Source organism: Thunnus albacares, chromosome 24 (genome assembly GCF_914725855.1).
Source record: "Thunnus albacares chromosome 24, fThuAlb1.1, whole genome shotgun sequence".
Taxonomy (NCBI): domain Eukaryota; kingdom Metazoa; phylum Chordata; class Actinopteri; order Scombriformes; family Scombridae; genus Thunnus; species Thunnus albacares.
Window position 1 is genome coordinate 16,102,198 of NC_058129.1, and position 27,515 is coordinate 16,129,712.

General features: G+C 35.1%; 1 protein-coding gene across 2 annotated transcripts in view; it reads right to left on the reverse strand.

Annotated features, from left to right (window-relative positions):
* LOC122976553 (titin-like) overlaps window positions 1-27,515 on the reverse strand; it is a 326,074-nt gene that overhangs the window by 24,741 nt on the left and 273,818 nt on the right. The window contains exons 81-103 of one of the 2 annotated variants that reach the window (XM_044345108.1): window positions 25,949-25,972; window positions 25,483-25,509; window positions 24,968-24,991; window positions 23,444-23,470; window positions 22,928-22,951; window positions 21,825-21,851; window positions 21,296-21,319; window positions 19,434-19,520; window positions 15,569-15,655; window positions 15,371-15,457; window positions 9,517-9,666; window positions 8,643-8,768; window positions 8,390-8,550; window positions 8,074-8,155; window positions 7,554-7,709; window positions 6,675-6,800; window positions 6,422-6,582; window positions 6,102-6,189; window positions 3,006-3,155; window positions 2,143-2,268; window positions 1,888-2,048; window positions 721-805; window positions 464-550 (exon numbers count right to left, since the gene is read on the reverse strand). In XM_044345108.1, the coding sequence (XP_044201043.1) occupies window positions 464-550; window positions 721-805; window positions 1,888-2,048; window positions 2,143-2,268; window positions 3,006-3,155; window positions 6,102-6,189; window positions 6,422-6,582; window positions 6,675-6,800; window positions 7,554-7,709; window positions 8,074-8,155; window positions 8,390-8,550; window positions 8,643-8,768; window positions 9,517-9,666; window positions 15,371-15,457; window positions 15,569-15,655; window positions 19,434-19,520; window positions 21,296-21,319; window positions 21,825-21,851; window positions 22,928-22,951; window positions 23,444-23,470; window positions 24,968-24,991; window positions 25,483-25,509; window positions 25,949-25,972 (2,097 nt within the window). The remainder of the gene's footprint in view (window positions 1-463; window positions 551-720; window positions 806-1,887; window positions 2,049-2,142; window positions 2,269-3,005; window positions 3,156-6,101; window positions 6,190-6,421; window positions 6,583-6,674; window positions 6,801-7,553; window positions 7,710-8,073; window positions 8,156-8,389; window positions 8,551-8,642; window positions 8,769-9,516; window positions 9,667-15,370; window positions 15,458-15,568; window positions 15,656-19,433; window positions 19,521-21,295; window positions 21,320-21,824; window positions 21,852-22,927; window positions 22,952-23,443; window positions 23,471-24,967; window positions 24,992-25,482; window positions 25,510-25,948; window positions 25,973-27,515) is intronic. The other variant, XM_044345109.1, reaches the window with a different exon arrangement.

Consider the following 27,515-nt stretch of genomic DNA (forward strand, 5'->3'; position numbering starts at 1 on the left):
GCCATAAAATGTCTTATTTTATTCAAAGTAAGCTTACTTAATTAGCATTTTTGCCTTCATCAGAGTAGATGGAGACATGAAAGGTAGAGATGTTGCAGTTATTTGTTATGAACTTTAACCATTAAGACAACAAGTCGACCCTGAAACATCCTTTTATGCAGATTCATCAAACATCTGGAGAGAATCTCTTGGTATTGGTTGTGGTTGTGGATGTTTGCATGAGGATAGAAACTTCCTGTCTCTTAGCATGAAAATAAATCATCAGGACTAATATTATTGGTAGAATCACACTCTTGAAAGAACTTGAATATGTATGATGCACAACTAGATTAACATTATCAGTCAAATTTACATAAATATTAATATACCACACCTAAAGAAATATAAAGAATGTAAATTCAAGTCAAAGATTTGATTTATATCAGACCAAAATAAATAAATACAATATTTTGTGAGTTCTTACCTTTTCTGCATTTGTATATTAAGATGATGCACGCAACCAGAAACACTCCAAATACTGGTATTGAAATGTACATCCTTGTTTGATCACCTACAAAAAAATGAAAGAATAAATAATTAAAACAACAAATTGTTTACAAGGACACTGTATTGTATCATTTCAGTCATTTAATGCCTGTTAGAACATGTTTTGTAACTCCAGTAAGATGCATTAATACATTAAATTTGTTACAACATATATTTGTTGGTGTGATAACTCACTTATAAAGGGGCTGAAGACTTTTTCACTGCTGATGATGCTGACTGGGTTTTCAAACGCACAGCTGAACCACGGCTCCTTGTCTTTCTAGAAATTAGGAGAAAAACATTATTAGCTGAAAGCTCATAAACTAAACATACAGATCTTTTGAGGAGCTCACTTTGTCTTTTTACAGTATGTCCAGATTACCAACAATAACATCAGGGACAACACAGTGATGTTGCTACTTAGTCATCAGCTGTTCATTATATATGCTGTAATACACTATTTAGCACGTCTGCAAGATTGAATTATCCAGTATAAATCATAGTATACTAGTATGCTTTGGTAGAATACCAAAACCTTATTTGGGCAATCTCTAACATCTTTTTGATTTTTTTTCTCTGTATCACAAATAGCTATTAAGTAATTAACAGAGAAACCTGTCAAGTTTTCTAATATCACATTTTTATCACATGGAAGACAAAAGATACAAAAATGCTGTAATTGCCACACCTGGTGTATAGAGGACCAAAAGTGTCACATAAATAGTAATAAATAATTCAGTTTATTAATATCTAATTGTACAATAAATACAGGAATTAATAAATGAATTTACAAATGTATTAATGTGATGCTTTATTACTATTACCATGACATGTGGAGATATTCAGAGTTTTAAAAATGTCTGAACGCTGAAGGTTTAAACTTGTGACAAAATATCTTTGAATGTTTTGTGAAACTATGGAGCTCATATAAAATATTAGATTATCTAAACAGTTGCCTGTTAATTGGATAAAAATAAAAATGTTCAACCTTGTATCCAAATGCAGCTCTTGTTGTCACTTTTTATGACTTTACAGAGACAAGTCTGGCCCTTTCCATGATCTGAAATCTTTATTTTCTGCAGGTTTGTTCATGTTGCTGTTCAGTTTATTTAATTATATATTGTTTATTTGCCAGGGACAATGCACAACATATTTAATATACCAGATATAGTTAAAGCTAATTTCAGAAATACTCTAAATTGTCTAAATATCCTAAACTGCACAGCCTGGATTCTGCCTCAGCTGGTCACCAACTGATGCCTGAATATGTGAATCAAGTTAAAAACTAGATTCTGGTTTATTCTTTCAACATGATTTATCTGTTACTGATGAGACACACAAACATCATTATCCTGTGTTTACCATTGTTATTTTCTGCTCCTTGGTTGAAAACAACGTTTTGTCACCTGATGTCCACCTGCAGGTGACTGGTTCAGCACCTGTGGTGTTGCCATTGCAGGTGAGGACACAGTAGGTCATCTCAGGCTCACACGATAAGGAGATGGTGGGTTTAGAGACAGGAGCTGATATAAAAAACAAAACAAAAAGACATTTCCTTTGAATTTAGGGCCATTTTGATAAACTACGACAAACTTCATACACAATTCCTCCACTTACAGATAACCAGGAGTTGAGTCTTGCTGGTGACTTTGTCGTTGATCTCTACTGTGTAGCTGCCGCTGTCATCTGGAGTCAGTCCTGTGATCGTCAGCGCTCCAGTTGAAGTGTTCAGCCTACCACGATCTGCAAAAAATGCACAGGTTTAGCTTCTAAACAGGGATTTTTAGTCATCTTACAGTACGTGTCAGTTGGAGCCACTTATTTCCAGTGTTGGTCACTTAAGAGTGGGCAGCTGGAGAAATATGCACTTTAAAAAACTAAAAATATTTGTAGAATAGCTAATTTTCATACAAAAAAGTCTAGTTTTCATTTCCCACAGACAAAGCAAATAAATCCTTTTTTTATAACCCTAATTCCCTTCATTTACCCATTGATAATTATGTAATTAAGATATTTAATTGGATTTTATGGGGATAATGAACGAATAAATCTTTGGATTGAAACATATTCAGATATTTGGGGATAATTTGCACAATTTAAGGACTTTTTTGACCAAGACACATTAAATGATACCTTATTTAAAGGGCCTTAATATTTAAATAAAAGTGAAAAATCAAGGTTATTATTCATTGTATTAGTCAAATTTAATGGGTTATACTCCTTAAAAAACTTAAATCATGCAGAAAACACATTCAAAAGCCCTCTATTATAATACAATCCATTAATTTAACTGAAATCTGGGACAAAACTATTAAATACTATAAAAGAATTTCTTAAAATATAATTAATTTACAACTCAAAATATTTAGACCCCTAATTTAAACCAAAATATCAACCTGAATGTATCAAAAACTTCAAACTAATGTATAAAATCATTGATCTCTGGCTACCAAACAGCTTGATTTAGATTAAAGTGGTACCTTTGAAGTGTCGGTAGGTGGTAGTCTCGCCTCCATACCACTCCATGGCAAGATCAGGTCCATGTTTCCACATTATGCTGGTGATAGGATTCACTACAGAGTCTGGTGTGAAAACAGCTTCATCACCTATTTTCCCGTAGAGTGGTTCTTCTGCAAAATAAAATAAACACAAGTGCAAATTTCTCTGTTTAATCACTGAAATGTATTTTTTCCTTAATCAAGTGTGTCCTGCTCTAGTTTTAGTAAAAGTAAAAAGTAATGTACAAAGTACAATATTTTCCTCTAATATGTAGTGGAGCATAAAGCAGAATAAAATAGAAATACTCAAAATAACAAGCAGTAAAACTTTACTTAAAGCCTCCTGTTTATCATTTACAGTAGCACATTCAACACACTATAATGTAGTTTTTCTACCAAATATAAGTGTTTGTTATTGTATTGTGTTGTATTTGTCAATGGTTATAACTCCTCATGTGGGATCCATAACTGTAATCAGATAAAGACAATTTAGTAAAACAGTTATAATAATATAAAATATGTCTTCATAGGAGAAGTTATAATTGCTGACAAATATTGTACATTAATAAACACTTAAAGGACAGGTTCACAATTTTCAAAATGTGTCTTAAAACAACAGTCAGGTGTCCATATGAACAGTGAAAGAGGTTTTCCTCACTGTAATCATTCCTCCTGTTCATACTGGATATTAAAAGATCCCCTTCAAATGTGCTTTCAATATTTAGTGATGGGAACCAAAATCCACAGTGTCTCCACACAGTCCTTTTGTGCAAAAATGCATTTAAAAAGTTGATGTGAAGCTTATATGAGGATTCAGCAGTCTGAGTTAGTCATATCAAGTGGATATCTGACACATTTACAGTCTTTTTAAAATCAAATTCCCTCTTTGTGTTTCCTTGGACAGTGTTTCCCTGTTGAGCTGTGGTGGAGGTATAGTAACAAAAAGAGGGACTTTGGCACTAAAAAGACTGTAAGATATCTACTTGATTTGACTCAATTGGCACTGAAGCTTCATATTAGCTTCAGATAAACTTTTAAATACATTTTTGCACAGAAGGAGGACTGTGGATTTTGTCATCACATACATTGTAAGTGCATTATGAAGGGATCTTCTAATGGTCAGTATGAACAGGAGGAATGATTACAGCAAGAAAAATAGGTTTCAATGTTCATTTGGGCTCCTGACTATTGTTTTAAGACAGACTTGAAATATGAACCCATCCTTTTAACATATGCTTACAACTACATTATAGTGTGTTATAAACATTTATTAAATTTTTATGTTTATAAATGTTTAAATACATCTTATTAATGCTAAATAGGGGGAATTAAAGTGTTACCCAAGTGCCTCAGCTAATTTCCACCATTGATTCCAGTCGATTTCTGATTTTAGGGGACAAATATCCCTTTAAAACTCTTTACAAATGCTTCATGACCCCTCATCACATCACAATTCCTTAAACTGGATTTATAAAACTGTCCACAGCCAACTTTTCACAGTCATGATAGGCTTCAAACATACATTTCCTGTGTAGGATGAAGTTCCTGCATGTTTCAAAGGCAGACAGCACAAGCCTCAAACAACAGACCAGCTCTTTCTTCAACACTCAAGGAATGCTGGTCCATAAAGTAAGGAACCCTCATCTCCTACATGGTCATCAAACCAGACCACTGACCCAAACCATCTTTGATCCTTCAAACACAAGAGCCAGCAAGATAGGAAGACCAATTCACACCCCAGTGTGAATTGAGAGCACCATTTTGATAAACACCTAAGAGCCAGTCATACACAGAGACGAATTGGCACCAAACTTTAACCCCACTGTGGATTTTGATTTTCAGGACTTGAGTGACCAACCCACGAACTGATCACTGGGCAGACTGGCATAAGGCATAAGACTTTGACTTTGACTTTGCTCCCTCAGAACTCTGCAATCCCTGGGATTGGCTGGGATGCACCTTCTGGGCGGGCAGTCTGAAACTTTAAAACAGTGTCTTATCTGAGGCTGTTTGGCCTTTTTGCTGTTTTTGGGCTGTCTGCTGTTTTGCTGTTTTCAAGCTGTTTTTAGGCAGCTCTTTTGGGCTGCTTGATGCTAGTTGCTGGTTCTTCTTGCTTTCTGCCATGCCGGTGGAAAGCTTGCAGTTTGCTAGTCTGAAGATGTGACTCAGAGCATCTTCTGAATTTGGAGTCATGAGTTGAGGGTCAAGCCTTGGAGAGCATGAGAGCATAAACCAGGAGCTCTCTCCAAATCGGAACTTTTCAAGTCCGGACCGGCCGACTCACTCATCACTACCAGATCCAGACTCCAGCTCCTCACCCCAACACAACGGACTCCATTCTCAACAAGAAGCTACCCCAGGGAGCAAGCAAGTATGCCTACAAAACCTCCATCAACTTGCTTAAACTCCGGTGCTTTCATGATTTGTAATTTCAATTGGCAATTCTGAACTAAGCTGTGGTACCGTTGATTTGACTTGCTGCTTCTCAGGTAACAGTCATCTCATCTGTTTATCAGGTTTCTCATACCAACTACACAATACATAACTCTGCATCATGCATTCAAATCATTCACTAGCCATAGCCTTGTGTACCTGTTTCCCTTTCCCTCTTGTGTCTTGTTTGTAAAATGTTGTAGTGTTAAGTACTTGTAGCTGTAGTATTAGTAATAAATGTGTATGTAACTAAGGTGAACTTGTTTGTTTTCTTGTGCTTGCATCTCAGTCACTTAACCTTAAAAGACCTATACCCTTGCAAAATCTTAATTACGATTAATAACAATCATAATTCTAATAGACCTCTCTTGTGTGTCCAACAAGGAGGACTATTTCCCTACTATTACACATACTCTCAATATGAGTTATGTCACTGGACGAATAATTTCATGTTGGAGTTGTGCACAATAATAATTCATAATTCCCCCCCATAACATCAAGATATTTGAGTGCACAAATTCCTACACCTGGTTCCACTGTTCATGTTAATATGTACATTGTACATTTTCATGTTTAGGAAAAACAGTAAGATACATTAATACATTAAATGTGTTACAGCAGATATTTGTTGGTGTGATAACTCACTTTCCTTGAAGGGGTTGAAGACTTTTTCACTGCTGCTTGAACTGACTGGGTTTTCAAACGCACAGCTGAACCACAGCTCCTTTTCCTCCTAGAAATGGGAGGAAAAAAACAATATTAGCTAATAGTTCATAAACCAAATGTAAAGATTGTTTGAGGAGCTCACTTTGTCTTTTTACAGTTTGTCCAGATTATCAACAATAAGCTGGTCACCAACTGATGCCTGAATATGTGAATCAATTTAAAGAACAGATTCTGGTTTATTCTTGCAACATGATTTATCTGTTACTGATGAGACACACAAACATCATTATCCTGTTTACCTTTGTTATTTTGTGTTCCTTGGTTGAAGACCAAGTGTTGGCACCTGATGTCCAGTTATAGGTGACTGGTTCAGCACCTGTGGTGTTGCCATTACAGGTGAGGACACAGTAGGTCATCTCAGGTTCACACAATACGGAGAAGGTGGGTTTAGAGACAGGAGCTGATAGAAAATGAAACAAAAAGACATTTCCTTTGAATTTAGGGCCGTTTTGATAAACTAAGACAAACTTCATACACAATCCCTCCACTTACAGATAACCAGGAGTTGAGTCTTGCTGGTGACTTTGTCATTGATCTCTACTGTGTAGCTGCCGCTGTCGTCTGGAGTCAGTCCTGTGATCGTCAGCACTCCAGTTGAAGTGTTCAGCCTACCACGATCTGCAAAAAAATGCACAAGTTTAGCTTCTAAATAGGGATTTTTAGTCATCTTACAGCATGTTGTCAGTTGGAGCCACTTATTTCCAGTGTTGGTCACTTAAGAGTGGTCAGCTGGAGAAATATGCACTTTAAAATACTAAAAATGTTTGTAGAACAGCTGATTTTCATACAAAAAAAGTCTAGTTTTGATTTCCCACAGAAAAGCAAGTGAATCCCTTTTTTATAACCCTAATTCCATTCATTTACCCATTGAAAATTATGTAATTAAGATATTTAATTGGATTTCACAGGGATAATGAATGAATAAATCATTGGATTGCAACATATTCAGATATTTGGGGATAATTTGCACAACTTAAGAACTTTTTTGACCAAAACACATTAAATGATACCTTATTTAACAGTACACCTTTAAAGGGCCTCAATACTTAAATAAAGGTGAAACATCAAGGTTATCATTAATTCTATTTGTCAAATTTAATGGGTTATACTCCTTAAAAAACTGAAATCATGCAGAAAACACATTCAAAACCCCTCTATTATAATATGATCCATTGATTTAACTGAAATCTGTTATAAACATATTTAATACTGTAAATGAATTCCTTAAAATATAATCAATTTACAACTCAAAATATTTAGACTACTAATTTAAACCAAAATCTCAACCTAAATGTATCAAAAACTTCAAACTAATGTATAAAATCATTGATCTCTGGCTACCAAACAGCTTGATTTAGATTAAAGTGGTACCTTTGAAGTGTTGGGAGGAGAAAGTCTCATTTCCATACCACTCTATGGCAATATCAGCTCCATGTTTCCACACTATGCTGGTGATGGGATTCACTACAGAGTCTGGTGTGAGAACAGCTTTGTCACCTATTTTCCCGTAGAGTGGTTCTTCTGCAAAATAAAATAAACACAAGTGAATGCAAATTTCTCTGTTTAATTACTGAAATGTATTTTTTCTTTAATCAAGTGTGTCCTGCTTTAGTTTTAGTAAAAACTAAGTAAAAAGTAAAGTACAAAGTACAATATTTTCCTCTAAAATGTAGTGGAGCATAAAGTAGCATAAAATTTTGTCCTTCATCACTTATATTGTAAGTGCATTGTGAAGGGATCTTCTAATGGTCAGTATGAACAGGAGGAATGATTACAGCAAGAAAAACATGTTGCAATGTTTTGTACATTGTCATGTTTAGGAAAAACAGTAAGATGCATTAATACATTAAATGTGTTACAGCAGATATTTGTTGGTGTGATAACTCACTATTGAAGGGGTTGAAGACTTTTTCACTGCTGCTTGAACTGACTGGGTTTTCAAACGCACAGCTGAACCACAGCTCCTTTTCCTCCTAGAAATGGGAGGAGAAAAACAAAATTAGCTGATAGTTCATAAATCAAATGTAAAGATTTTTTGAGGAGCTCACTTTGTCTTTTTACAGTTTGTCCAGATTATCAACAATAAGCTGGTCACCAACTGATGCCTGAATATGTGAATCAATTTAAAGACTAGATTCTGGTTTATTCTTGCAACATGATTTATCTGTTACTAATGAGACACACAAACATCATTATCCTGTGTTAACCTTTGTTATATTGTGCTCCTTGGTTGAAGACCATGTTGTGACATCTGACGTCCACCAGTAGGTGACTGGTTCAGCACCTGTGGTGTTGCCATTACAGGTGAGGACACAGTAGGTCATCTCAGGTTCACACCATAAGGAGAGGGTGGGTTTAGAGACAGGAGCTGATAGAAAATGAAACAAAAAGACATTTCCTTTGAATTTAGGGCTGTTTTGATAAACTAAGACAAACTTCATACACAATTCCTCCACTTACAGATAACCAGGAGTTGAGTATTGCTGGTGACTTTGTTGTTGATCTCTACTGTGTAGCTGCCGCTGTTGCCGGGAGTCAGTCCTGTGATCGTCAGCGCTCCATTTGAAATGTTCAGCATACCACGATCTGCAAAAACACACAGGTTTAACTTCTAAACAGGGATTTTTAGTCATCTTACAGTATGTTGTCAGCTAGAGTCACTTATTTCCAGTGTTGGTCACTTAAGAGTGGTCAGCTGGAGAAATATGCACTTTAAAACACTAAAAATGTTTGTAGAACAGCTGATTTTCATACAAAAAAAGTCTAGTTTTGATTTTCCACAGAAATAGCAAGTAATCCCTTTTTTATTACCCTAATTCCATTCATTTACTCATTGATAATTAAGTAATTAAGGTATTTAATTGGGTTTTAACTGAATAAATCTTTGAATTGCAACATATTTAGATATTTGGGGAGCACCTGCACAATTTAAGGGATTTTTTGACAAAAACACAGTATAGTGAACCTTCTTTAACAGTACACCTTTAAAGGGCCTTAATATTTTAATTTAAAGGTGAAAAGTCAAGGATTACATTACAGTAATTATATTTGTCAAACTTAATGGGTTATACTCCTTAAAAAAACTCAATCCATACAGAAAACACATTCAAAACCCCTGAATTATACTACAATCCATTAATTTAGCCAAAATCTGGGATAAATCTATTAAATACTGTGAAAGAATTCCTTAAAATATGATTAATTTACAAGAGAAAATATTTAGATCCCTAATTTAAACCAAAATCTCAACCTAAATGTATCAAAAACTTCAAACTAATGTATAAAATCATTGATCTCTGTCTACCAAACAGCTTGATTTAGATTAAAGTGGTACCTTTGAAGTGTCGGTAGGCGGAAGTCTCGCCTCCATACCACTCCATGGCAAGATCAGGTCCATGTTTCCACTCTATACTGGTGATGGGATTCACTACAGAGTCTGATGTGAGAACAGCTTTGTCACCTATTCTCCCGTAGAGTGGTTTTTCTGCAAAATAAAATAAATAAAAGTGAATGCAAATTTCTCTGTTTAATTACTGAAATGTATTTTTTCTTTAATCAAGTGTGTCCTGCTCTAGTTTCAGTAAAAACTAAGTAAAAAAGTAAAGTACAAAGTACAATATTTTCCTCTAAAATGTAGTGGAGCATAAAGTAGAATAAAATACAAATACTCAAAATAACAAGCAGTAAAACTTTACTTAAAGCCTCCTGTTTAGCATTTATAGCAGTATTTAACATTTAACACACTATAATGTTGTTTGTTAGCAAATAAAAGTATTTGTTTATGTATTTGTCAATGATTGTAACTCCTCGTGTGGGCATCCATAACTGTAATCAGATAAACACAATTTATTAAAACAGTTATAATAATATACAATATGTCTTCATAGGAGAGGTTATAATTGCTGACAAATATTGTACATTAATAAACACTTAAAGAACAGGTTCATCATTTTTAAAGTCTGTCTTAAAACAACAGTCAGGTGTCCATATGAACAGTGAAACAGGTTTTCTTCGTAATCATCCCTCCTGTTATTTATCAGTATTACCAAAGCACCTCAGCTAATTTCCACCACTGATTCTGAGTCTATTTCTAATTTTAGGGGACAAATATCCCTCTAAAAGCTCTTTACAAATGCTTTATGACCTCTCATCACATCACTATTCCTAAAGCCAACTATTCAGTTATAAAAGGCTTCAAATATACATTTCCTGGTTTCACAGTTCATGTAAATGTGGGCATGTGTTGGTAGAAGCTAGACTATCTATGTCAGTGGTTCTCAGACTTTTTCACGTCAGGGACCCCTAAACTGACACAAATTAGACCACGGACCCCCATTTGATAAGATTTTGCTTTTAGTACAGAACCTGTATGAAACCCATGACCAAAATATTCATACATACTGTCACTGTGTTACTTATGGATGTAATTATAGTGAAAATAAATTATTCCCCTTTTTGCTGGGGACCCCCTAGAGCCCCCTCAAGGACCCCTGGCGATCTCCGGACCCCACTTTGAGAACCACTGGTCTATGTAACCTGGTGGTGAGGGTGTGGTCACAAAATTACAACTGAAACGGAGAAATAAAACACAAAACATGCACAGAAACATACCATGACATTATAGTTTCCTAAACATGTCAGTTAATAAATTATAACAGTCATAACAGTTTAAATTATCCAAAACTTACCGGCGCTGATGGTCACTGCGGTGCAGAACAGAAAGTGAAACCTAACTGAGAACATTTTCCTGTTTATCAGTTAGGCTTAAATAGAAGTAAAACACGTAAATTCACGGTGATTCTGTTAATATTTAAACATATTTCAAGTATACGGACATTTAAAAAGGTATTCAAAAAGTGAAAAAGTCGAAAAGTTTGCCGCTGACAGCCGAAGACGAAGTGAAAACAAGTGAAGTGAGGATAACCGCAGAAAAGAGGAAGTGTCCCTCCTACTTATTTTAGCAACATGTTTCCGCTCCTATTAATCTACGCAGCCTTGCTGTTGAGACTTCATACACACTTATAGGCTACATTACATATACTATATGTGAGAAAATAGCTGGTAAAAGGTTTTACTATCCTACTCACAAATGAAACATTTGTAGTGTATCATGATTTATTTACTCATACAGAATGTGTGGAGTTGCTGTTATGTGAACCCACAGAGAGATTCAGTTTATTCTGAATGTCCCGACAAGCAACTCAAAATCTAAAGCTTTTAAACCACCCTTTTCACAACTTTTAACTAGCTGGGATTTAAAATATAGTAGGTTTTATTTCTCCACATGAAATTAAAATTTATAGAATATTTTACTGTCTTTGAGGTCATGATAATAAAGATGTAGTGAGTATTTCAACTTGCTCCCCGTGTTCTTAAAGTACACTTACCCCTGTTTTAATAAAAAAACAAAACAAAAGATGTCATATTGTGAGAGCAAGGCAAGTTTATTTGTACAGCACATTTCAACAAAAAGGCAATAAAGATAAAGATAGAACATAAAAGGCATCACAGAATATAAAAGCAACCCATGTATGGTTATTTTTGTGTCTTTCTTATACAATCAAACAGAACAGGTTTGCAATCAAAAAACAGATTTTAGAGAAGAACTACTGACACTGCAATCAAAACATGGTTTATTGCAAGTAAAATAAATTTGTAATTAAAATGCGAATCAAAAACTTTTGTTTGCAAATCCAAAAGTTTTGCTGGATCACCATCGCAAAACACACAAAACACAAAATACTACTGCAGGACTAAAGCCCTTCAGCAAAATATAACATTGTGAACAGGGCTCGACATTGACTTTATGAGGCGCAAGTAAATTTACCTTTCACTTGTCCCCGTAAAAGTGAACGAAAAAACAATTGAAAACATCCAAACAGTGTCAACATATAAAGGATTCAGTTTATTAATTATATTAAAGCAATTACTTCCCTGTTAATGATCTTTTCATTTGATCCTGAATTGTGAAGCACTTTGTAAAGTTGTCTATATCGCTGTGTGGCGGTACTGATTCTCCCTGAACACAGCTGACCGGCAAGAAGCCTGTGAACCAGCTCCCAGCCACATAAAAAAAATAAGAAAAACAAATAATATTCACTTGGAGAATCCACCTCACAAGGTTCTGTCCCCGTAATAAACAAATGCCTCTTCAATAATTATAATGAAGTATAATAAATAAACAAAATATAAAGCCTGCAGGTGTTAGGCTATTGTGAGGCAAGCACAACCTCTTGCACAAATAGCACTACGATTGATCCAACGCAGGTCACTTGGTCGAAAGGTTTATTTATTAGTATTCCCTCCAAAGGTACCCTCAAATCAGAAAGGAAAAAGACCAGAAAGAAGACTCAAAAGGGCCTGAACAGACCAGAGTTTCTGTCTGACATTCTCTACAAATGAGGTTTGCAACCAGTTGAGGAAAGAACAGAGCGACCAAGTCGTGCAGTTTCTCTCTTCTCTTAAACCCGAGAGGAAGGGCGTCGTCAGCTGCTCTCAGTTACTATTTGGGTGTCAGTCCCCACACACTTTGCAAAACAGGTGATCTGAATAACCGTCCAATCAACCCAGAGATATTTCCACATACAACTTTACGAATTCGGAACAGGGAAATGACAGCAAGTCCCACGAATGGGTGACTGCTACAGCTGTATTTCTCTGCACTGAGCTGAAATTAAACAAGTTCGCAAAAATTAGGTAAATAAATATTAAATAAATATTAACAATATCTATTTACCCAATTTGTAAATGTTAACAATATTTATTTACAACACATAAATAAACGTAGACCTTATGGATGATAGATGGACCAATCAGTCTCTATCTGAAAAACAAATGTCAATTCTCACAACGTCTATCTGGTCCTTAACATAGATCGATGTTTGTAATGTAACTAAATAACAAAACTGACTGATGGGGAATAAATTTGCTTAATCTTAAAGCCAAATCAAGACAACAGTTTGACTTATAAATGAATCAGATGAATCAGCATTTTGTTTCCTAATAACTGAAAGTGTCAGTTTTAGTGCTGTGTTTACAACAGTTACTGAGGTCAACGACCTTCTAACAGCTGAACAAAACATCATGTTAACAGAGTTGTTGTGTAGTGTTAGTACCTGTGTTAAAACATCTGTAAGTCCTTTTATAGCAGGTTTGACTTTTGTTTGTTAGGATGTCCTTTAGTTTGGATAACAGATTGTGCCTTTAAACATATTTACAGAACAGTAATTCATCTAGATACAGGTGGAAGTCAGACCTTAACAGTTTTTTCTGCCTCCTGCTTTGAATGTGTTCATGTCTCTCCATCACCTGACGCCTGGGCTGCCTCTGTGTGTTTCTCTTTACTCCTTCAACTGTTTCTTTAAATCTTGAATCAGTTGCACCTTCTTCCTTTTCAATCACTTCTTTACTTTCTGCTTGTTTTTCTTTCAACACCATTAAGTTACATCCTGCAATTCTTCCTCACTTCTATCTCCTCTCTCCTGATTTCTTCACTCACTCTGAAAATGTAAAAGCTTTCCTTTAATAAATCTGACAGAGCATGAAGCAGAACTTAAACTTGTAGGGTGTTAATTACAGTAATTGTGGACAAACGACACACAGTGGGAATACATCAGCAATCAAGTTGTCCAAACTATCAAACCTCATTAATATTACTATAACGTAAAGCAGTACCTGATAAACTGGACAATTAAACAACACTAATATCAATTTAACAAACTTAAGCTTCACTGAAGAGCTTTTCTAGCTACTTACTTTGTTGTATTTTGTCTGACATTATTATTTGATGCTGCACATCAGTTAATGTCATATATGATCCTAATTCATTCGTGTGTCCCATGAAAGTGGCGCTAGTCTGCCCGCTAGCTTCAGTGTGGAGGGTTCGTTTGTTTTAAACACCCGCGTAGCAGGACCCGGTGGTGGTTTGTTGGTCCATGTTAACAGTAACAGCCGTCTCCGTGCCTCATACGGGGATACAGTGTTCAAACGGAAAACAAAACGAGCGCTCCTAGAAGCTGCAACAAACTGCGGTAGGGAGCCTGTCTGAGCGAACAGCTGTAAAGTGATGGAAATTTGAGTAAATGGTATTTCTGAATTTGAGAGGTGGCTAAACAGCATTTACGTGCGTTTAAAGCTCCCGCTATACTGTTAATGTACGTTACATTTGTTTTTATTTGTTTCTATCGGGAGAGGCGGGGGGTCAGGTAACGGAAGGGGAAACACTGCACATAACATGAAGACAACTTTTTTTTGTTTCTTTACTTAACTTGTACAGTGGGGCAAGTAAATTTCTCTTCCCCTTGCCCTATAAAATCCACTTGTCCTGGACAAACGGACAAGCCTTGATGTCAAGCCCTGGTGAAGAACAAAATACTCTGAAACTGTGTAAACTGACGGTTAAATGATTAACTGAAATCGTCCATCACTGTTAATGTTGGCAACCAGAGCCTGGTTAAAAGGGAGAGGAGCAACCTTTACACATGTAGTAAAACGTGTAGAAAATGTGCCTTTTTTGGCCATGAAGCCAAACTTGAAATGATAGTAACTATGGATTATTTGTAGTTTTGGATTTAGTTTTGTAAAACCATCCACATACTAAACTCTCCACATAAGGGAGATAATAATGATGATGATTCACAGTGATTGTCACGTCTAAAACAGGGAAGTGGAATCAGGTTTTTATTAGAAAACTAAAAAGTGCAAATAGAGCAGATTTCAAAGGAAAAGATGCAGCAGTTCATAGAAACAATACACCAAGATCCACAAAGTGTGTGACTGTGTGGGGACCTCTGGTGGGCAGATAAAGAATAGTAAGGCCTTTTTTGGGGGGGAGGGGGGCAAAGTACAAGTAGTGGGTTTTTTATGAACATTTATTTTGTGAAAATATTTTTAAAAATTATTTTGGGAAAAAAAACAAAAAAACGTGAAATACCAGCACGCAAGTCAGTAACAACACTATCTCAGTCTCTCTCCTCTGCTCCCCTGTTAAGTGTATCAGCAGGTCTCAACGCGGGGAGTCACATCCACCTGCTTCATGACACACATTTCCTTATTTGGACATCACTCCCAGGCGTTGGGGGTGTTCCCCAGAGATAAGCTAGGGAACATTATTGGTGCTTTCAACAGGTGAAATCCAACTGTCTGGCTTTGGCCATCAAACCTGTTGGATATTAAAACATTTCACTTACCAGTTTCATTACTGGTTTCTGGAGGCCCAGTAGATGTTGTGTCCTGGGTGGATGTTTCTTGCACAACGTCAATACTTGCTGGCCTCTCTGTTAAAATGTTACAAAGTTAAAAGAAAGGTTCAAGAAAAAAGAATCAGTTGTTCTTACTCTCAGGGTTTTGGCTATTATTTATATTTGGTATGATAATATTTTACTCACCAGTTCCATTGCTGGTATCTTGGGTCACAGCAGATGTTGGGTCCTGGGTGGAAATTTCTTGGACAGGCAGAGGCATTTCTGACATCTCTGTGAAATGAATAAAGAATTGTCACAACCATGATGCATCTATCACACAGTGAATCCATATGAGAAGTTTTTTAACTGCTGCTATTCAAACAAATGTTGGTCAGATATGTCTTTGTCAGTATTTAGTTGCAAATAAATCTATTTGTCAATATATTTTTTAATTTTCTGTTAAAACTAACAGCAGTATGATTGATGACTGTAAAACTTAATTTGTCTGTCTGGAAAACATCACATTACTAAATCAACAACTAACAATGTGTCGAATTTGAGACTTTTTTTTTCAATTGATTTTCAAAATTCAGCATTTTTTTAAAGTACATTAAATGCATCTGAAACACCGGTTTTCGTTTGTAAAAGTTTACATATTAATTACTTTTAAGTGCTGGATGCATGAAAATAGAACATTATTTAAAATATTGTCATGTTAAATACTCTAAAATTATTCAAGACAAATAGGTGACCAATGTGAAAATGTTCTATCTTACCTTGCCATGTCCTTTCAGCAGCTTCTCCTGTATTGAAGATGAATACGTGTGTGTTAACTCACTGGAATTCTTCATTAATCATGTTTTGATTTATAATTTGAGTTTATTTACCAGTAAACAGACTGTGTGTTACTCGACAATGAACATCATGAGCTCAAACACACCATGTTGTGAATATTTGTGCTGAATCAGGATGATGTCGTTTACAGTTTCAAAACAGAAGCAGGTTAACACCCACCATCAAAAGCTGACAGCAAATTCTGCTGGTTCATATTCATCCTGCTTTGTCCTGCTGGTAAAAAAAAAACAAAACAAAACAAAAAAAACATTTCCCCTTCCCGGTGCATTTCCTGCCTCTAACACCTGGCTACCTATATCACCTACTGTCTAATGCTCCTAGTGTTTACCCACAAAAACAAAATAAATAAAAATAAACATAAACAAAAATAATAATCTAATCAAACTAATGAAATAGCTCCTTCAGTATCCCTGAAGCTTTCAAACTATGGTCAAGCAATGAAAGACATTCAACCTAAACCACCATTTTCATGTGTATAAGTAATTATATATTATACAAATACACAAATAATTCCAAGTAAGACTACAATAGTGAGAAATGATTCGGGAGTCAACATAGTGCACCACTGTCAATCTATAGAACCTTGCTGTCGAGACTTTATACACATTTATACATTACATATACTATATGTGAGTGAATAGTTGGTAAAAGGTTTTGCTTTCTTACTCACAAATGACACATTTGTAGTGTATCATGATTTATTTACTGCTTGCTCATGGGGGGAATTGTTGGGTCTCTCTCTCAATAAATTAAAGAGTATGGTCTAGACCTGCTCCATGTGAAAAGTGCCCTGAGATGACTTGTGATTTGGCGCTATATTAATAAAATTGAAATTGAAAACTGAAAATTGAATTGAATACAGTGTGGAGTTGCTGTTATGTGAAACCACATAGAGAGATATTTCCTAATCCAGTTTATTCTGACAAGCAACTCAAAATCTAAAGCTTTTAAACCACCTTTTAACTAGCTGGGATTTAAAATATAGTAGGTTTTATTTCTCCACATGAAATTAAAATTTATAGAATATTTTACTGTCTTTGAGGTCATGATAATAAAGATGTAGTCAGTATTTTCAGCTTGATCCCCATATTCTTACAGTATACTTACCTGTTTGTAACCAAAAAACATAAAGATGTCATACTGTGAGAACAAGGCAAGTTTATTTGTACAGCACATTTCAACAAGACAATTCAAAGTTGTTGTTTTTTTAAATTTTTTTTTACATAGAACAAAAAAAGCATCAAGAAAAGAAACAAAACACAAGTGCTGACATCATCATCATCATCAGCAGCAGCAGCAGCAGCAGCAGCTTGTAACATTTAAAAACCTGTAACATTTTACATTATAGGAATAAAATTGTTCTCTTCCAGAGACTCAACACATCCTGCTGAGTCCATTTTTTACAATTTACAATTTCATTTAGCAGACGCTTTAATCCAAAGCGACGTACATCTGAGAGCTGATACAACACAAACAAGGATCTAGTCAGGAGAGAACAACACCAGTTAAGTGCCATGAAACTAAGTTTGAGTCCAATAGGATGTAGATGCCAACAGGCAGTGCACAGAGGCAATACATAGAGTGCATAGAAGCAGAACTACAGAAGAGAAGAGTCTAGTAGTGACTTAGAGCCCTGTTGTGGTACCAGGCGCCTTTCATTGGCAGAGCGTAGTGAGCAGGAGGGAGTGTAGACCTGAATGAGAGAGTTCAGGTAGGTGGGAGCCGTTTAAGTTGCTGTTAAGCGAGTGTCAGGGTTTTGAGTTTGATGTGAGCAGCAACTGGGAGCCAGTGGAGGGACATGAACAGCAGGGTGACGTGTGCTGTTTTGGGCTGGTTGAAGACCAGACGTGCCGCCGCGTTCTGGATCATCTGCAGGAGTTTTTACCTCCACAATCAATAACTTGTTTCTTCTCTTTGGCATGTTAGCAGTTTAAAAATGTTCCTCAGAACTTCCTGTAGAAGCCAGTAATCATCTGACTCTCATAAGCTGGATATGTACTGTATTTAATTTGGCTCTGGTGAAGGTTAGAGGATTCTCGTTACTCTAAGCTTTCTTTCACTTGTAAGTTTGAAAAATACATTAAGTATAAAAAAAATCACCCTTTTCAAGTAAGGATTGATCAAAGAATAAATTATATCTGATAAAATGTTTAGGCTGCAACACACAACAACATGAGTTTCCATTTGTAAACTGTTTTGTTTCTGGGCTGTTTTAACACATCCTGCGTAGTCGAGTGTATTTCTCTGCAATAAAAAATTACATCTTTACAGTGACACTGAGTCTTAATATTGTGCCACCAAATGCTCATGTTGGTATTGATATTATGAATTCAAAGGCATCATAAAATAACTAAAGTTTCTTCTTTTCTTTTTTAGACTTAAATCTAAATGAGACAATGAGACACTAAAAACTAAACTACAGCTCATGAAAGACAACGAAACAGAGCAAAATGTAAAATCAAGGGTGAACAAAAACTCAATAACTCAAATACAGTAACCACTGTCAACTTAATAAATTAATTTAGAGATGCACAACCACAAACCTCCACCTGGCTGCAGGTATTTCACACAGTCCTGCTCACAGCTGTCAGCATTTAACTCTGTTTGTAGTCACATCTGTTGGGAAGGATCAGCCCAAAGCAGTTACATTCAGTGATGAAACCCTGAACTTCTGTCCTGACAGACAACAAATCTGTTGTTTGGTATAATCCTGCAGGTTTTTTTAGTAAAAACAAACCCGAAGTACTTCAGCTTTGGGCCTCATCTTCTGGATCTGCTGTCTGTTCATCTATCAGCAGCGTGTATCCAGGTCATCAGGAATCATTGCTGACTTCTCTGTAAAATGATAAAAGAACTATCAGAATTACAATATATCTAATACAGGCAGGTCACACAGAGTTTTAGTTTACTGCTGTTGCTGCTGTAACTTTTGGCATCATTCTGACTGGTTACAATAATATTTCTCTCACCAGTTTCATTACTGGGATCTGGGGACTCAGCAGTTTCCTGGTTCTGGGTGGATGTTTCAAGGACATGTGGACTTGTTGAGTTCATTATCAAATGACAAAAGAATTGTCACAACCACAATACATCTGTCAGACAGTCAAACTTCTAGTTTACTGCAGTTATAACGGTTCAAGAAAAAAGAATCAGTTGTTCTAACTCTCAGGGTTTTGACTATCATTTATATTTGGTATGAAAATATTTTACTCACCAGTTCCATTGCTGGTATCTTGGACCACAACAGATATCAGGTCCTGGGTGGATGTATTTTGGACAGGTAGAAGCATTTCTGACATCTCTGTTAAATAAATAAAGAATTGCCACAGAAAACATCACATCACTAAATCAACAACAACTAACAATGTGTCCAATTTGCGACTTTTTTTTCAATTGATGTGGAAAACTTTTATGCATCCCTTAGTGATCTATGAAATAGAAAAAGCAAAAAACATGCACATGCGTGAGTATTACAATAAGAAAATCTAAGAGTTTTAATCCAGTTTTGTTGTTGTTTTGTTGTTTGTCCCTCTTGTCTTGTCCTGTGTCATGTGTCTTCGTATTAATCACTCATTTTGTACTATCAATTTTTTTTTACTCTTCTGGAAAAAAATGTTATGTTTTGTCAAATTTTATTTGTTTATTGGTATTATAAACAACATGATCTATCTTGTTATATTGTTACTGACTTATAGTTTGACTGTGAAACTGCTATGTATGCTGTTACAACTGCCACAGATCCCTGCCTTGTGTGTGTATGTGTGCAGTCATTTTCTTTAGCGTCTTTTTCTTCATGACAAGCAGTCTCCAGTCTCCAAAGCTCCTCCCACACCCTGGTCGAGCCAGCCTTCCAATCCCGAGGCTTCAATCCTTGGGCGAACTGATAAATGTCTGGCCAGCCTGCCAGTCGGGCGGCTGGGACTCTGGGAACAGCTCGCCACTTTACCGTTTTGTTGTTGTGTGATATCTGTTGTGATACTAGTATGAAGCACCCGCTGTTTAGCTGTGCCTCTCGTGGATGTAGACTTCAGTTGTAGTGAAACTAGTATGACACACTCGCCTGTTGCTTGGGGACTGGACCAGGTGTAGTTATATGTACCACTGATTGCTCACACACACACACATTAGTTGATTCTTTGTTTGCCTCATCAGGAGCAGGGGTTCTGTTCTTACTGTGTTTATGTTTTCTAAACCACTGAAGACTAGGTCTAGAGAGTGAGGTATTATTTCTGTTGTTTTCTTTGTGTTGGTTAGTTTAGCTCTGATTTAGAAGTTCTCTTTTGGTTATATTGTTTTTTTATTTGAACAGCACCCGCAGGCCCCTCTTCGTCAGTTAGTAGCTTTCCTTTTGTGTACGTGTTTTCTGTAAACCACCTGCCTTCCCGGCAATAAATAACTGTTAAACCAAAAACATCTGGTTTAATGTTGCTTCTCTTTCCCCTAGTGAGCTAGATCGTAACATGTGTGTAAAAATGTGTCTGTAATCCCCCTGTTCTGGTTTATAAATTGAAAATAATAATCTGTCACAGTGAACACTCACATCACAGGATGCAGGTTATCTCATTATTTCAAAGATTACACCATTCACATTTTATTTAAGTAATACATTTCTGGGCATTCTATGCTTTTATTGATTATTGATAAGTACCAGTGAAGAGACTACAGAAAATGAGGGACGGGGAGAGAGAGAGAGAGATGGGAACAACAAGCAATAAAGGTCCCTGATCAAACATGAATCAGGGACGTTGTGGTTCATGGTCGACGCTTCACCTCTTAAATCCAATTTTTGCCACTCCTATAACTGAATAGTATCATGTATGTTTAATATAATGTATGTTGTTATTATTTTGTCTTTCTGTAATTGTCTTCTTTCTTTTTTTGTGATTTGACACTAAAAAATAAACTAATTATTATAGTTACCAGGTCCTGCGTGGATGTTTTATGGACCTCAGAAATTGTTGAGATCAGTATTAAATGATAAAAGAATTGTCACAACCACAATACATCTGTCAGACAGTCAAACTTCTAGTTTACTGCAGTTATAACAGTTCAAGAAAAAAATAAAGTTGTTCTTACCCACATCCAACCTTTCTAGGCGCTCTGTGAAATGAATAAAGAATTGTCACAACCATGATGCATCTATCACACAGTGAATCCATATTAGAAGTTTTTTAACTGCTGCTATTCAAACAAATGTTGGTCAGATATGTCTTTGTCAGTATTTAGTTGCAAATAAATCTATTTGTCAGAATACATGTTTTAATTTTATCTGTGAAAACTAACAGCAGTATGATTGATGACTTTAAAACTTCATTTGTCTGTTAGGAAAACATCACATTACTAAATCAACAACAATTAACAATGTGTCCAATTTGAGACTTTTTTATTTAATTGATTTTTAAAATTTAGCAATTAAAAAAAAAGTACATTGAATGCATTTGAAACACTGTTTTTTGCATGTAAAAGTTTAGATATAAATAACTTTTAAGTGCTGGATGCATGAAAACAGAACATTATTTAAAATATTGTCATGTTAAATACTCTAAAATTATTAAAGACAAATAGGTGACAAATAGGTGACCAATGTGAAAATGTTCTATCTTACCTTGCCATATCCTTTCAGCAGCTTCGTCTGTATTGAAGATGAATAAGTGTGTGTTAACTCACTGAAATTCTTCATTAATCATGTTTTGTTTCATAATTAGGTTTTATAAGTTGCATTTTCTTTTGTGAATGTCAAACTTGTGCAACATGGGTATTAATAATACATTTGTAACATTCATAACTGCTCTTTTATCTGGTGGTTTTGTTTAGTTGAGAAAGTTGTAGAGATTAAATACCTGAATCAATTACAGATGTTGAAGGTGGCCTTTACAAACACAGCTTCTCATTAACAAATATAACAATATTAATAGTATTAACAGAGTGGACAATATGTGTAGAGTCATGAGAGATGGGTTTTCCCTAATACTCTGACAATGTTGTCAGAGGTGAGGAAGAATCAGCCAAAGAAAATGTAATGAGTCATACGTTTTAGTTTAGTGACAACACACAGTCTCTGCAGTACAGCTGAAGACTCGCCTGGTCTTGACCTTTGAAATATCGAACCTTCAAGGCTTTTTTATGGCTTCAAAGACTTCAGACATACAGATACAGAAAGGCAGACTGTCTCTGGTGCCTTTCAGTGTGTTTATCAATGAACCTCTACTTTACATTTTGAGCTTTAATTAGGAAGTTGTCTTCTGATGTTGCCACTAAGCAGAAGAGATAAAGAAGTCCTGTAATTTCATTTACATTTAGAGAGAGATGGAGAACAACAATCAATAAAGGTCCCTAATCAAACATGAATCAGGGACGTTGTGGTTCATGGTCGACGCTTCACCTCTTAAATCCAATTTTTGCCACTCCTATAACTGAATAGTATCATGTATGTTTAATATAATGTATGTTTTTTTTAATTTTCTTTCTGTATTTGTCTTCTTTCTTTTTTTGTGATTTGACACTAAAAAATAAACTAATTATTGTCATATTTCCATTAAATAGATTGAGAGTTTCCAGGTCCTGAGTGGATGTTTTATGGACCTCAGAAATTGTTGAGATCAGTATTAAATGATAAAAGAATTGTCACAACCACAATACATCTGTCAGACAGTCAAACTTCAAGTTTACTGCAGTTATAATCGTTCAAGAAAAAAAAGTTGTTCTTACCCTTTCTCTTCCATTTAAGATACGCTGTGAAAAGAATAAAGAATTGTCACAACCATGATGCATCTATCACACAGTGAATCCATATTAGAAGTTTTTTAACTGCTGCTATTCAAACAAATGTTGCTCAGATATGCCTTTGTCAGTATTTAGTTGCAAATAAATCTATTTGTCAGAATACATGTTTTAATTTTATTTGTTAAAACTAACCGCAGTATGATTGATGACTGTAAAACTTCATTTGTCTGTTAGGAAAACATCACATTACTAAATCAACAACAACTAACAATGTGTCCAATTTGAGACTTTTTATTTAATTGATTTTTAAAATTCAGTAATTAAAAAAAAGTGCATTGAATGCATTTGAAACACTGATTTTTGCTTGTAAAAGTTTAGATATTAATTACTTTTAAGTGCTGGATGTATGAAAACAGAACATTATTTAAAATATTGTCATGTTAAATACTCTAAAATTATTAAAGACAAATAGGTGACCAATGTGAAAATGTTCTATCTTACCTTGCCATCTCCTTTCAGTAGCTTCTCCTGTATTGAAGATGAATAAGTGTGTGTTAACTCACTGGAATTCTTCATGAATCATGTTTTGTTTCATAATTAGGTTTTATAAGTTGCATTTTCTTTTGTGAATGTCAAACTTGTGCAACATGGGTATTAATAATACATTTGTAACATTCATAACTGCTCTTTTATCTGGTGGTTTTTTTTAGTTGAGAAAGTTGTAGAGATTAAATACCTGAATTAATTACAGATGTTGAAGGTGGCCTTTACAAACACAGCTTCTCATTAACAAATATAACAATATTAATAGTATTAACAGAGTGGACAATATGTGTAGAGTCATGAGAGATGGGTTTTCCTAATACTCTGACAATGTTGTCAGAGGTGAGGAAGAATCAGCCAAAGAAAATGTAATGAGTCATACGTTTTAGTTTAGTGACAACACACAGTCTCTGCAGTACAGCTGAAGACTCGCCTGGTCTTGACCTTTTAAATATCGAACCTTCAAGGCTTTTTTATGGCTTCAAAGACTTCAGACATACAGATACAGAAAGGCAGACTGTCTCTGGTGCCTTTCAGTGTGTTTATCAATGAACCTCTACTTTACATTTTCAGCTCTGATTAGGAAGTTGTCTTCTGATGTTGCCACTAAGCAGAAGAGATAAAGAAGTCCTATCATTTCATTTATCTTAGATTTGAGGGACACATCAGCAACATCACTAAAGTAGTTTTCTTCTACCTCTGACACATCGTCCAAGTTCACCCATTTCTAACACAGTCAGATGCAGAAATTCTCATTCATGGTCATTCAGGTCTTGTATTCTGTACTATTAAAAAGATCCAACAAGTCCAAAATGCAGCTGCTACAATTCTTCTGATTCACTGGTTTACGGTTTCATTCAAGTCAAACTACAAACTGCTACCTATTACCTCCTGACCTGTCAAAACTTCTCAGAACTCACATTCCCCCATGAACACTCACATCACAGAATGGAGGTTTTCTCAGTATTTCAAAGATTACACCATTCACATTTTATTTCAGTAATAATTTTCTGGGCATTCTATGCTTTTATTGATTAATATCAGTGGAGAGATGACAGAAAATGAGGGACGGGGAGAGAGAGATGGGGAACAACGGGCAATAAAGGTCCTTAATCAAACATGAACCAGGGATGTTGTGGTTCATGGTCGACACTTCACCTCCTAAATCCAAATTTTGCAACTCCTATAATCAAATAGTATCATGTCTGTTTAATATAATGTATCTTGTTATTTTCTTTTTTTGTAATTGTCTTCTTTCCTTTTTTGTGATTTGACATTAAAAATAAACTAATTATTGGCATATTTCCATTAAATACATTGAGAGTTTCCAGGTTCTGGGTGGTTGCTTTATGGACCTCAGAAATTGTTGAGATCAGTACTAAATAATAAAAGAATTGTCACAACCACAATACATCTGTCAGACAGTCAAACTTCTAGTTTACTGCAGTTATAACGGTTCAAGAAAAAAAAAGTTGTTCTTACCCTTATCCTTCCTTTCTAGGAACACTGTGAAATGAATAAAGAATTGTCACAACCATGATGCATCTATCTCACAGTGAATCCATATTAGAAGTTTTTTAACTGCTGCTATTCAAACAAATGTTGCTCAGATATGTCTTTGTCAGTATTTAGTTGCAAACAAATCTATTTGTCAAAATACATGTTTTAATTTTCTGTTAAAACTAACAGCAGTATGATTGATGACTGTAAAACTTCATTTGTTTGTTAGGAAAACATCACATTACTAAATCAACAACAACTAACAATGTGTCCAATTTGAGACTTTTTTGTTTCATTGATTTTTAAAATTTAGCAATTAAAAAAAAGTACATTGAATGCATATGAAACACTGGTTTTTGCTTGTAAAAGTTTAGATATTAATTACTTTCAAGTGCTGGATGCATGAAAACAGAGCATTATCTAAAATATTGTCATGTTAAATACTCTAAAATTATTAAAGACAAATAGGTGACCAATGTGAAAATGTTCTATCTTACCTTGCCATCTCCTTTCAGCAGCTTCTCCTGTATTGAAGATGAATAAGTGTGTGTTAACTCACTGGAATTCTTCATGAATCATGTTTTGTTTCATAATTAGGTTTTAGAAGTTAGTAGTTTTGTGAATGTCAAACTTGTGCAACATGGGTATTAATAATACATTTGTAACATTCATAACATATGTTTAATATAATGTATATTGTTAGTATTTTCTCTTTCTGTAATTGTCTTCTTTCTTTTTTGTGATTTGAAACTAATAAAAAAATAAACTAATTATTGTCATATTTCCATGAAATATATTGAGAGTTTCCAGGTCCTGGGTGGATGTTTTATGGACCTCAGAGATTGTTGAGATCAGTATTAAATGATAAAAGAATTGTCACAACCACAATACATCTGTCAGACAGTCAAACTTCTAGTTTACTGCAGTTATAACGGTTCAAGAAAAAAAATTAGGTGTTCTTACCCCTTCTCCTCCATTTAAGATGCCCTACGAAATTAACAAAGAATTGTCACAACAATGATGCATCTATCACACAGTGAATCAATATTAGAAGTTTTTGCTGCTGTTCAAAAAATGTTGGTCAGATATGTCTTTGTCAGTATTTAGTTGCAAATAAATCTATTTGTCAGAATACATGTTTTAATTTTATCTGTTAAAACTAAACAGCAGTATGATTGATGATTGTAAAACTTAATTTGTTTGGTAGAAAAACATCACATTACTAAATAAACAACAACTAACAATGTGTCCAATTTAGACTTTTTTTCCCAATTGATGTGGAAAACTTTTATGCATCCCTTAGTGATCTACGTAATTGAAAAAGTACAAAAAACACACACGTGTGTGTATTACAATAAGAAAATCTAAAAGTTTTAATCCAGTTTTTTGTTGCTGTTTTGTTGTTTGTCCCTCTTGTCTTGTCCTGTGTCATATGTCGTCGTGTTAATCACTCATTTTGCATCAATTTTTTTAAAAGCACAAAAATGGTTAATCTTCTGGAAAAAAAGATTATGTTTTGTCAAATTTTATTTATTCATTGGTATTACTAGTTACATGATCTATCTTGTTATATTGTTACTGACTTATAATTTGACTGTGGAACTGCTATGTATGTGTAAAAAATGTGCCTGTAATTCCCCTGCTCTGGTTTATAAATAGAAAATAATAATCTGTCACAGTGCAAGAAGAGATAAAGAAGTCCTGTAATTTCATTTATCTTAGATTCGAGGGACACATCAGCAACATCACTAAAGTAGCTTTCTTCCACCTCTGCCACGTCGTCCAAGTTCACCCATTTCTAACACAGTCAGATGCAGAAATTCTCATTCATGGTCATTCAGGTCTTGTATTCTGTACTATTAAAAAGATCCAACAAGTCCAAAATGCAGCTGCTACAATTCTTCTGATACACTGGTTTACGGTTCATTCAAGTCAGACTACAAACTGCTACCTATTACATCCTGACCTGTCAAAACTTCTCAGAACTCACATTCCCCCACGAACACTCACATCACAGGATGCAGGTTATCTCAGTATTCCAAAGATTACACAATTCAAATTTTATTGAAGTAACAATTTTTTGGGCATTCTATGCTTTTATTGATTAATATCAGTGGAGAGATGACAGAAAATGAGGGACGGGGGGAGAGAGAGAGAGATGGGGAACAACGGGCAATAAAGGTCCCTAATCAAACATGAACCAGGGATGTTGTGGTTCATGGTCGACGCTTCACCTCTTAAATCCAATTTTTGCAACTCCTGTAACCAAATAGTATCATGTCTGTTTAATATAATGTATCTTCTTATTTTCTTTTTCTGTAATTGTCTTCTTTCCTTTTTTGTGATTTGACATTAAAAATAAACTAATTATTGGCATATTTCCATTAAATACATTGAGAGTTTCCAGGTTCTGGGTGGATGTTTTATGGACCTCAGAAATTGTTGAGATCAGTACTAAATTATAAAAGAATGGTCACAACCACAATACATCTGTCAGAAAGTGAAACTTCTAGTTTACTGCAGTTATAAC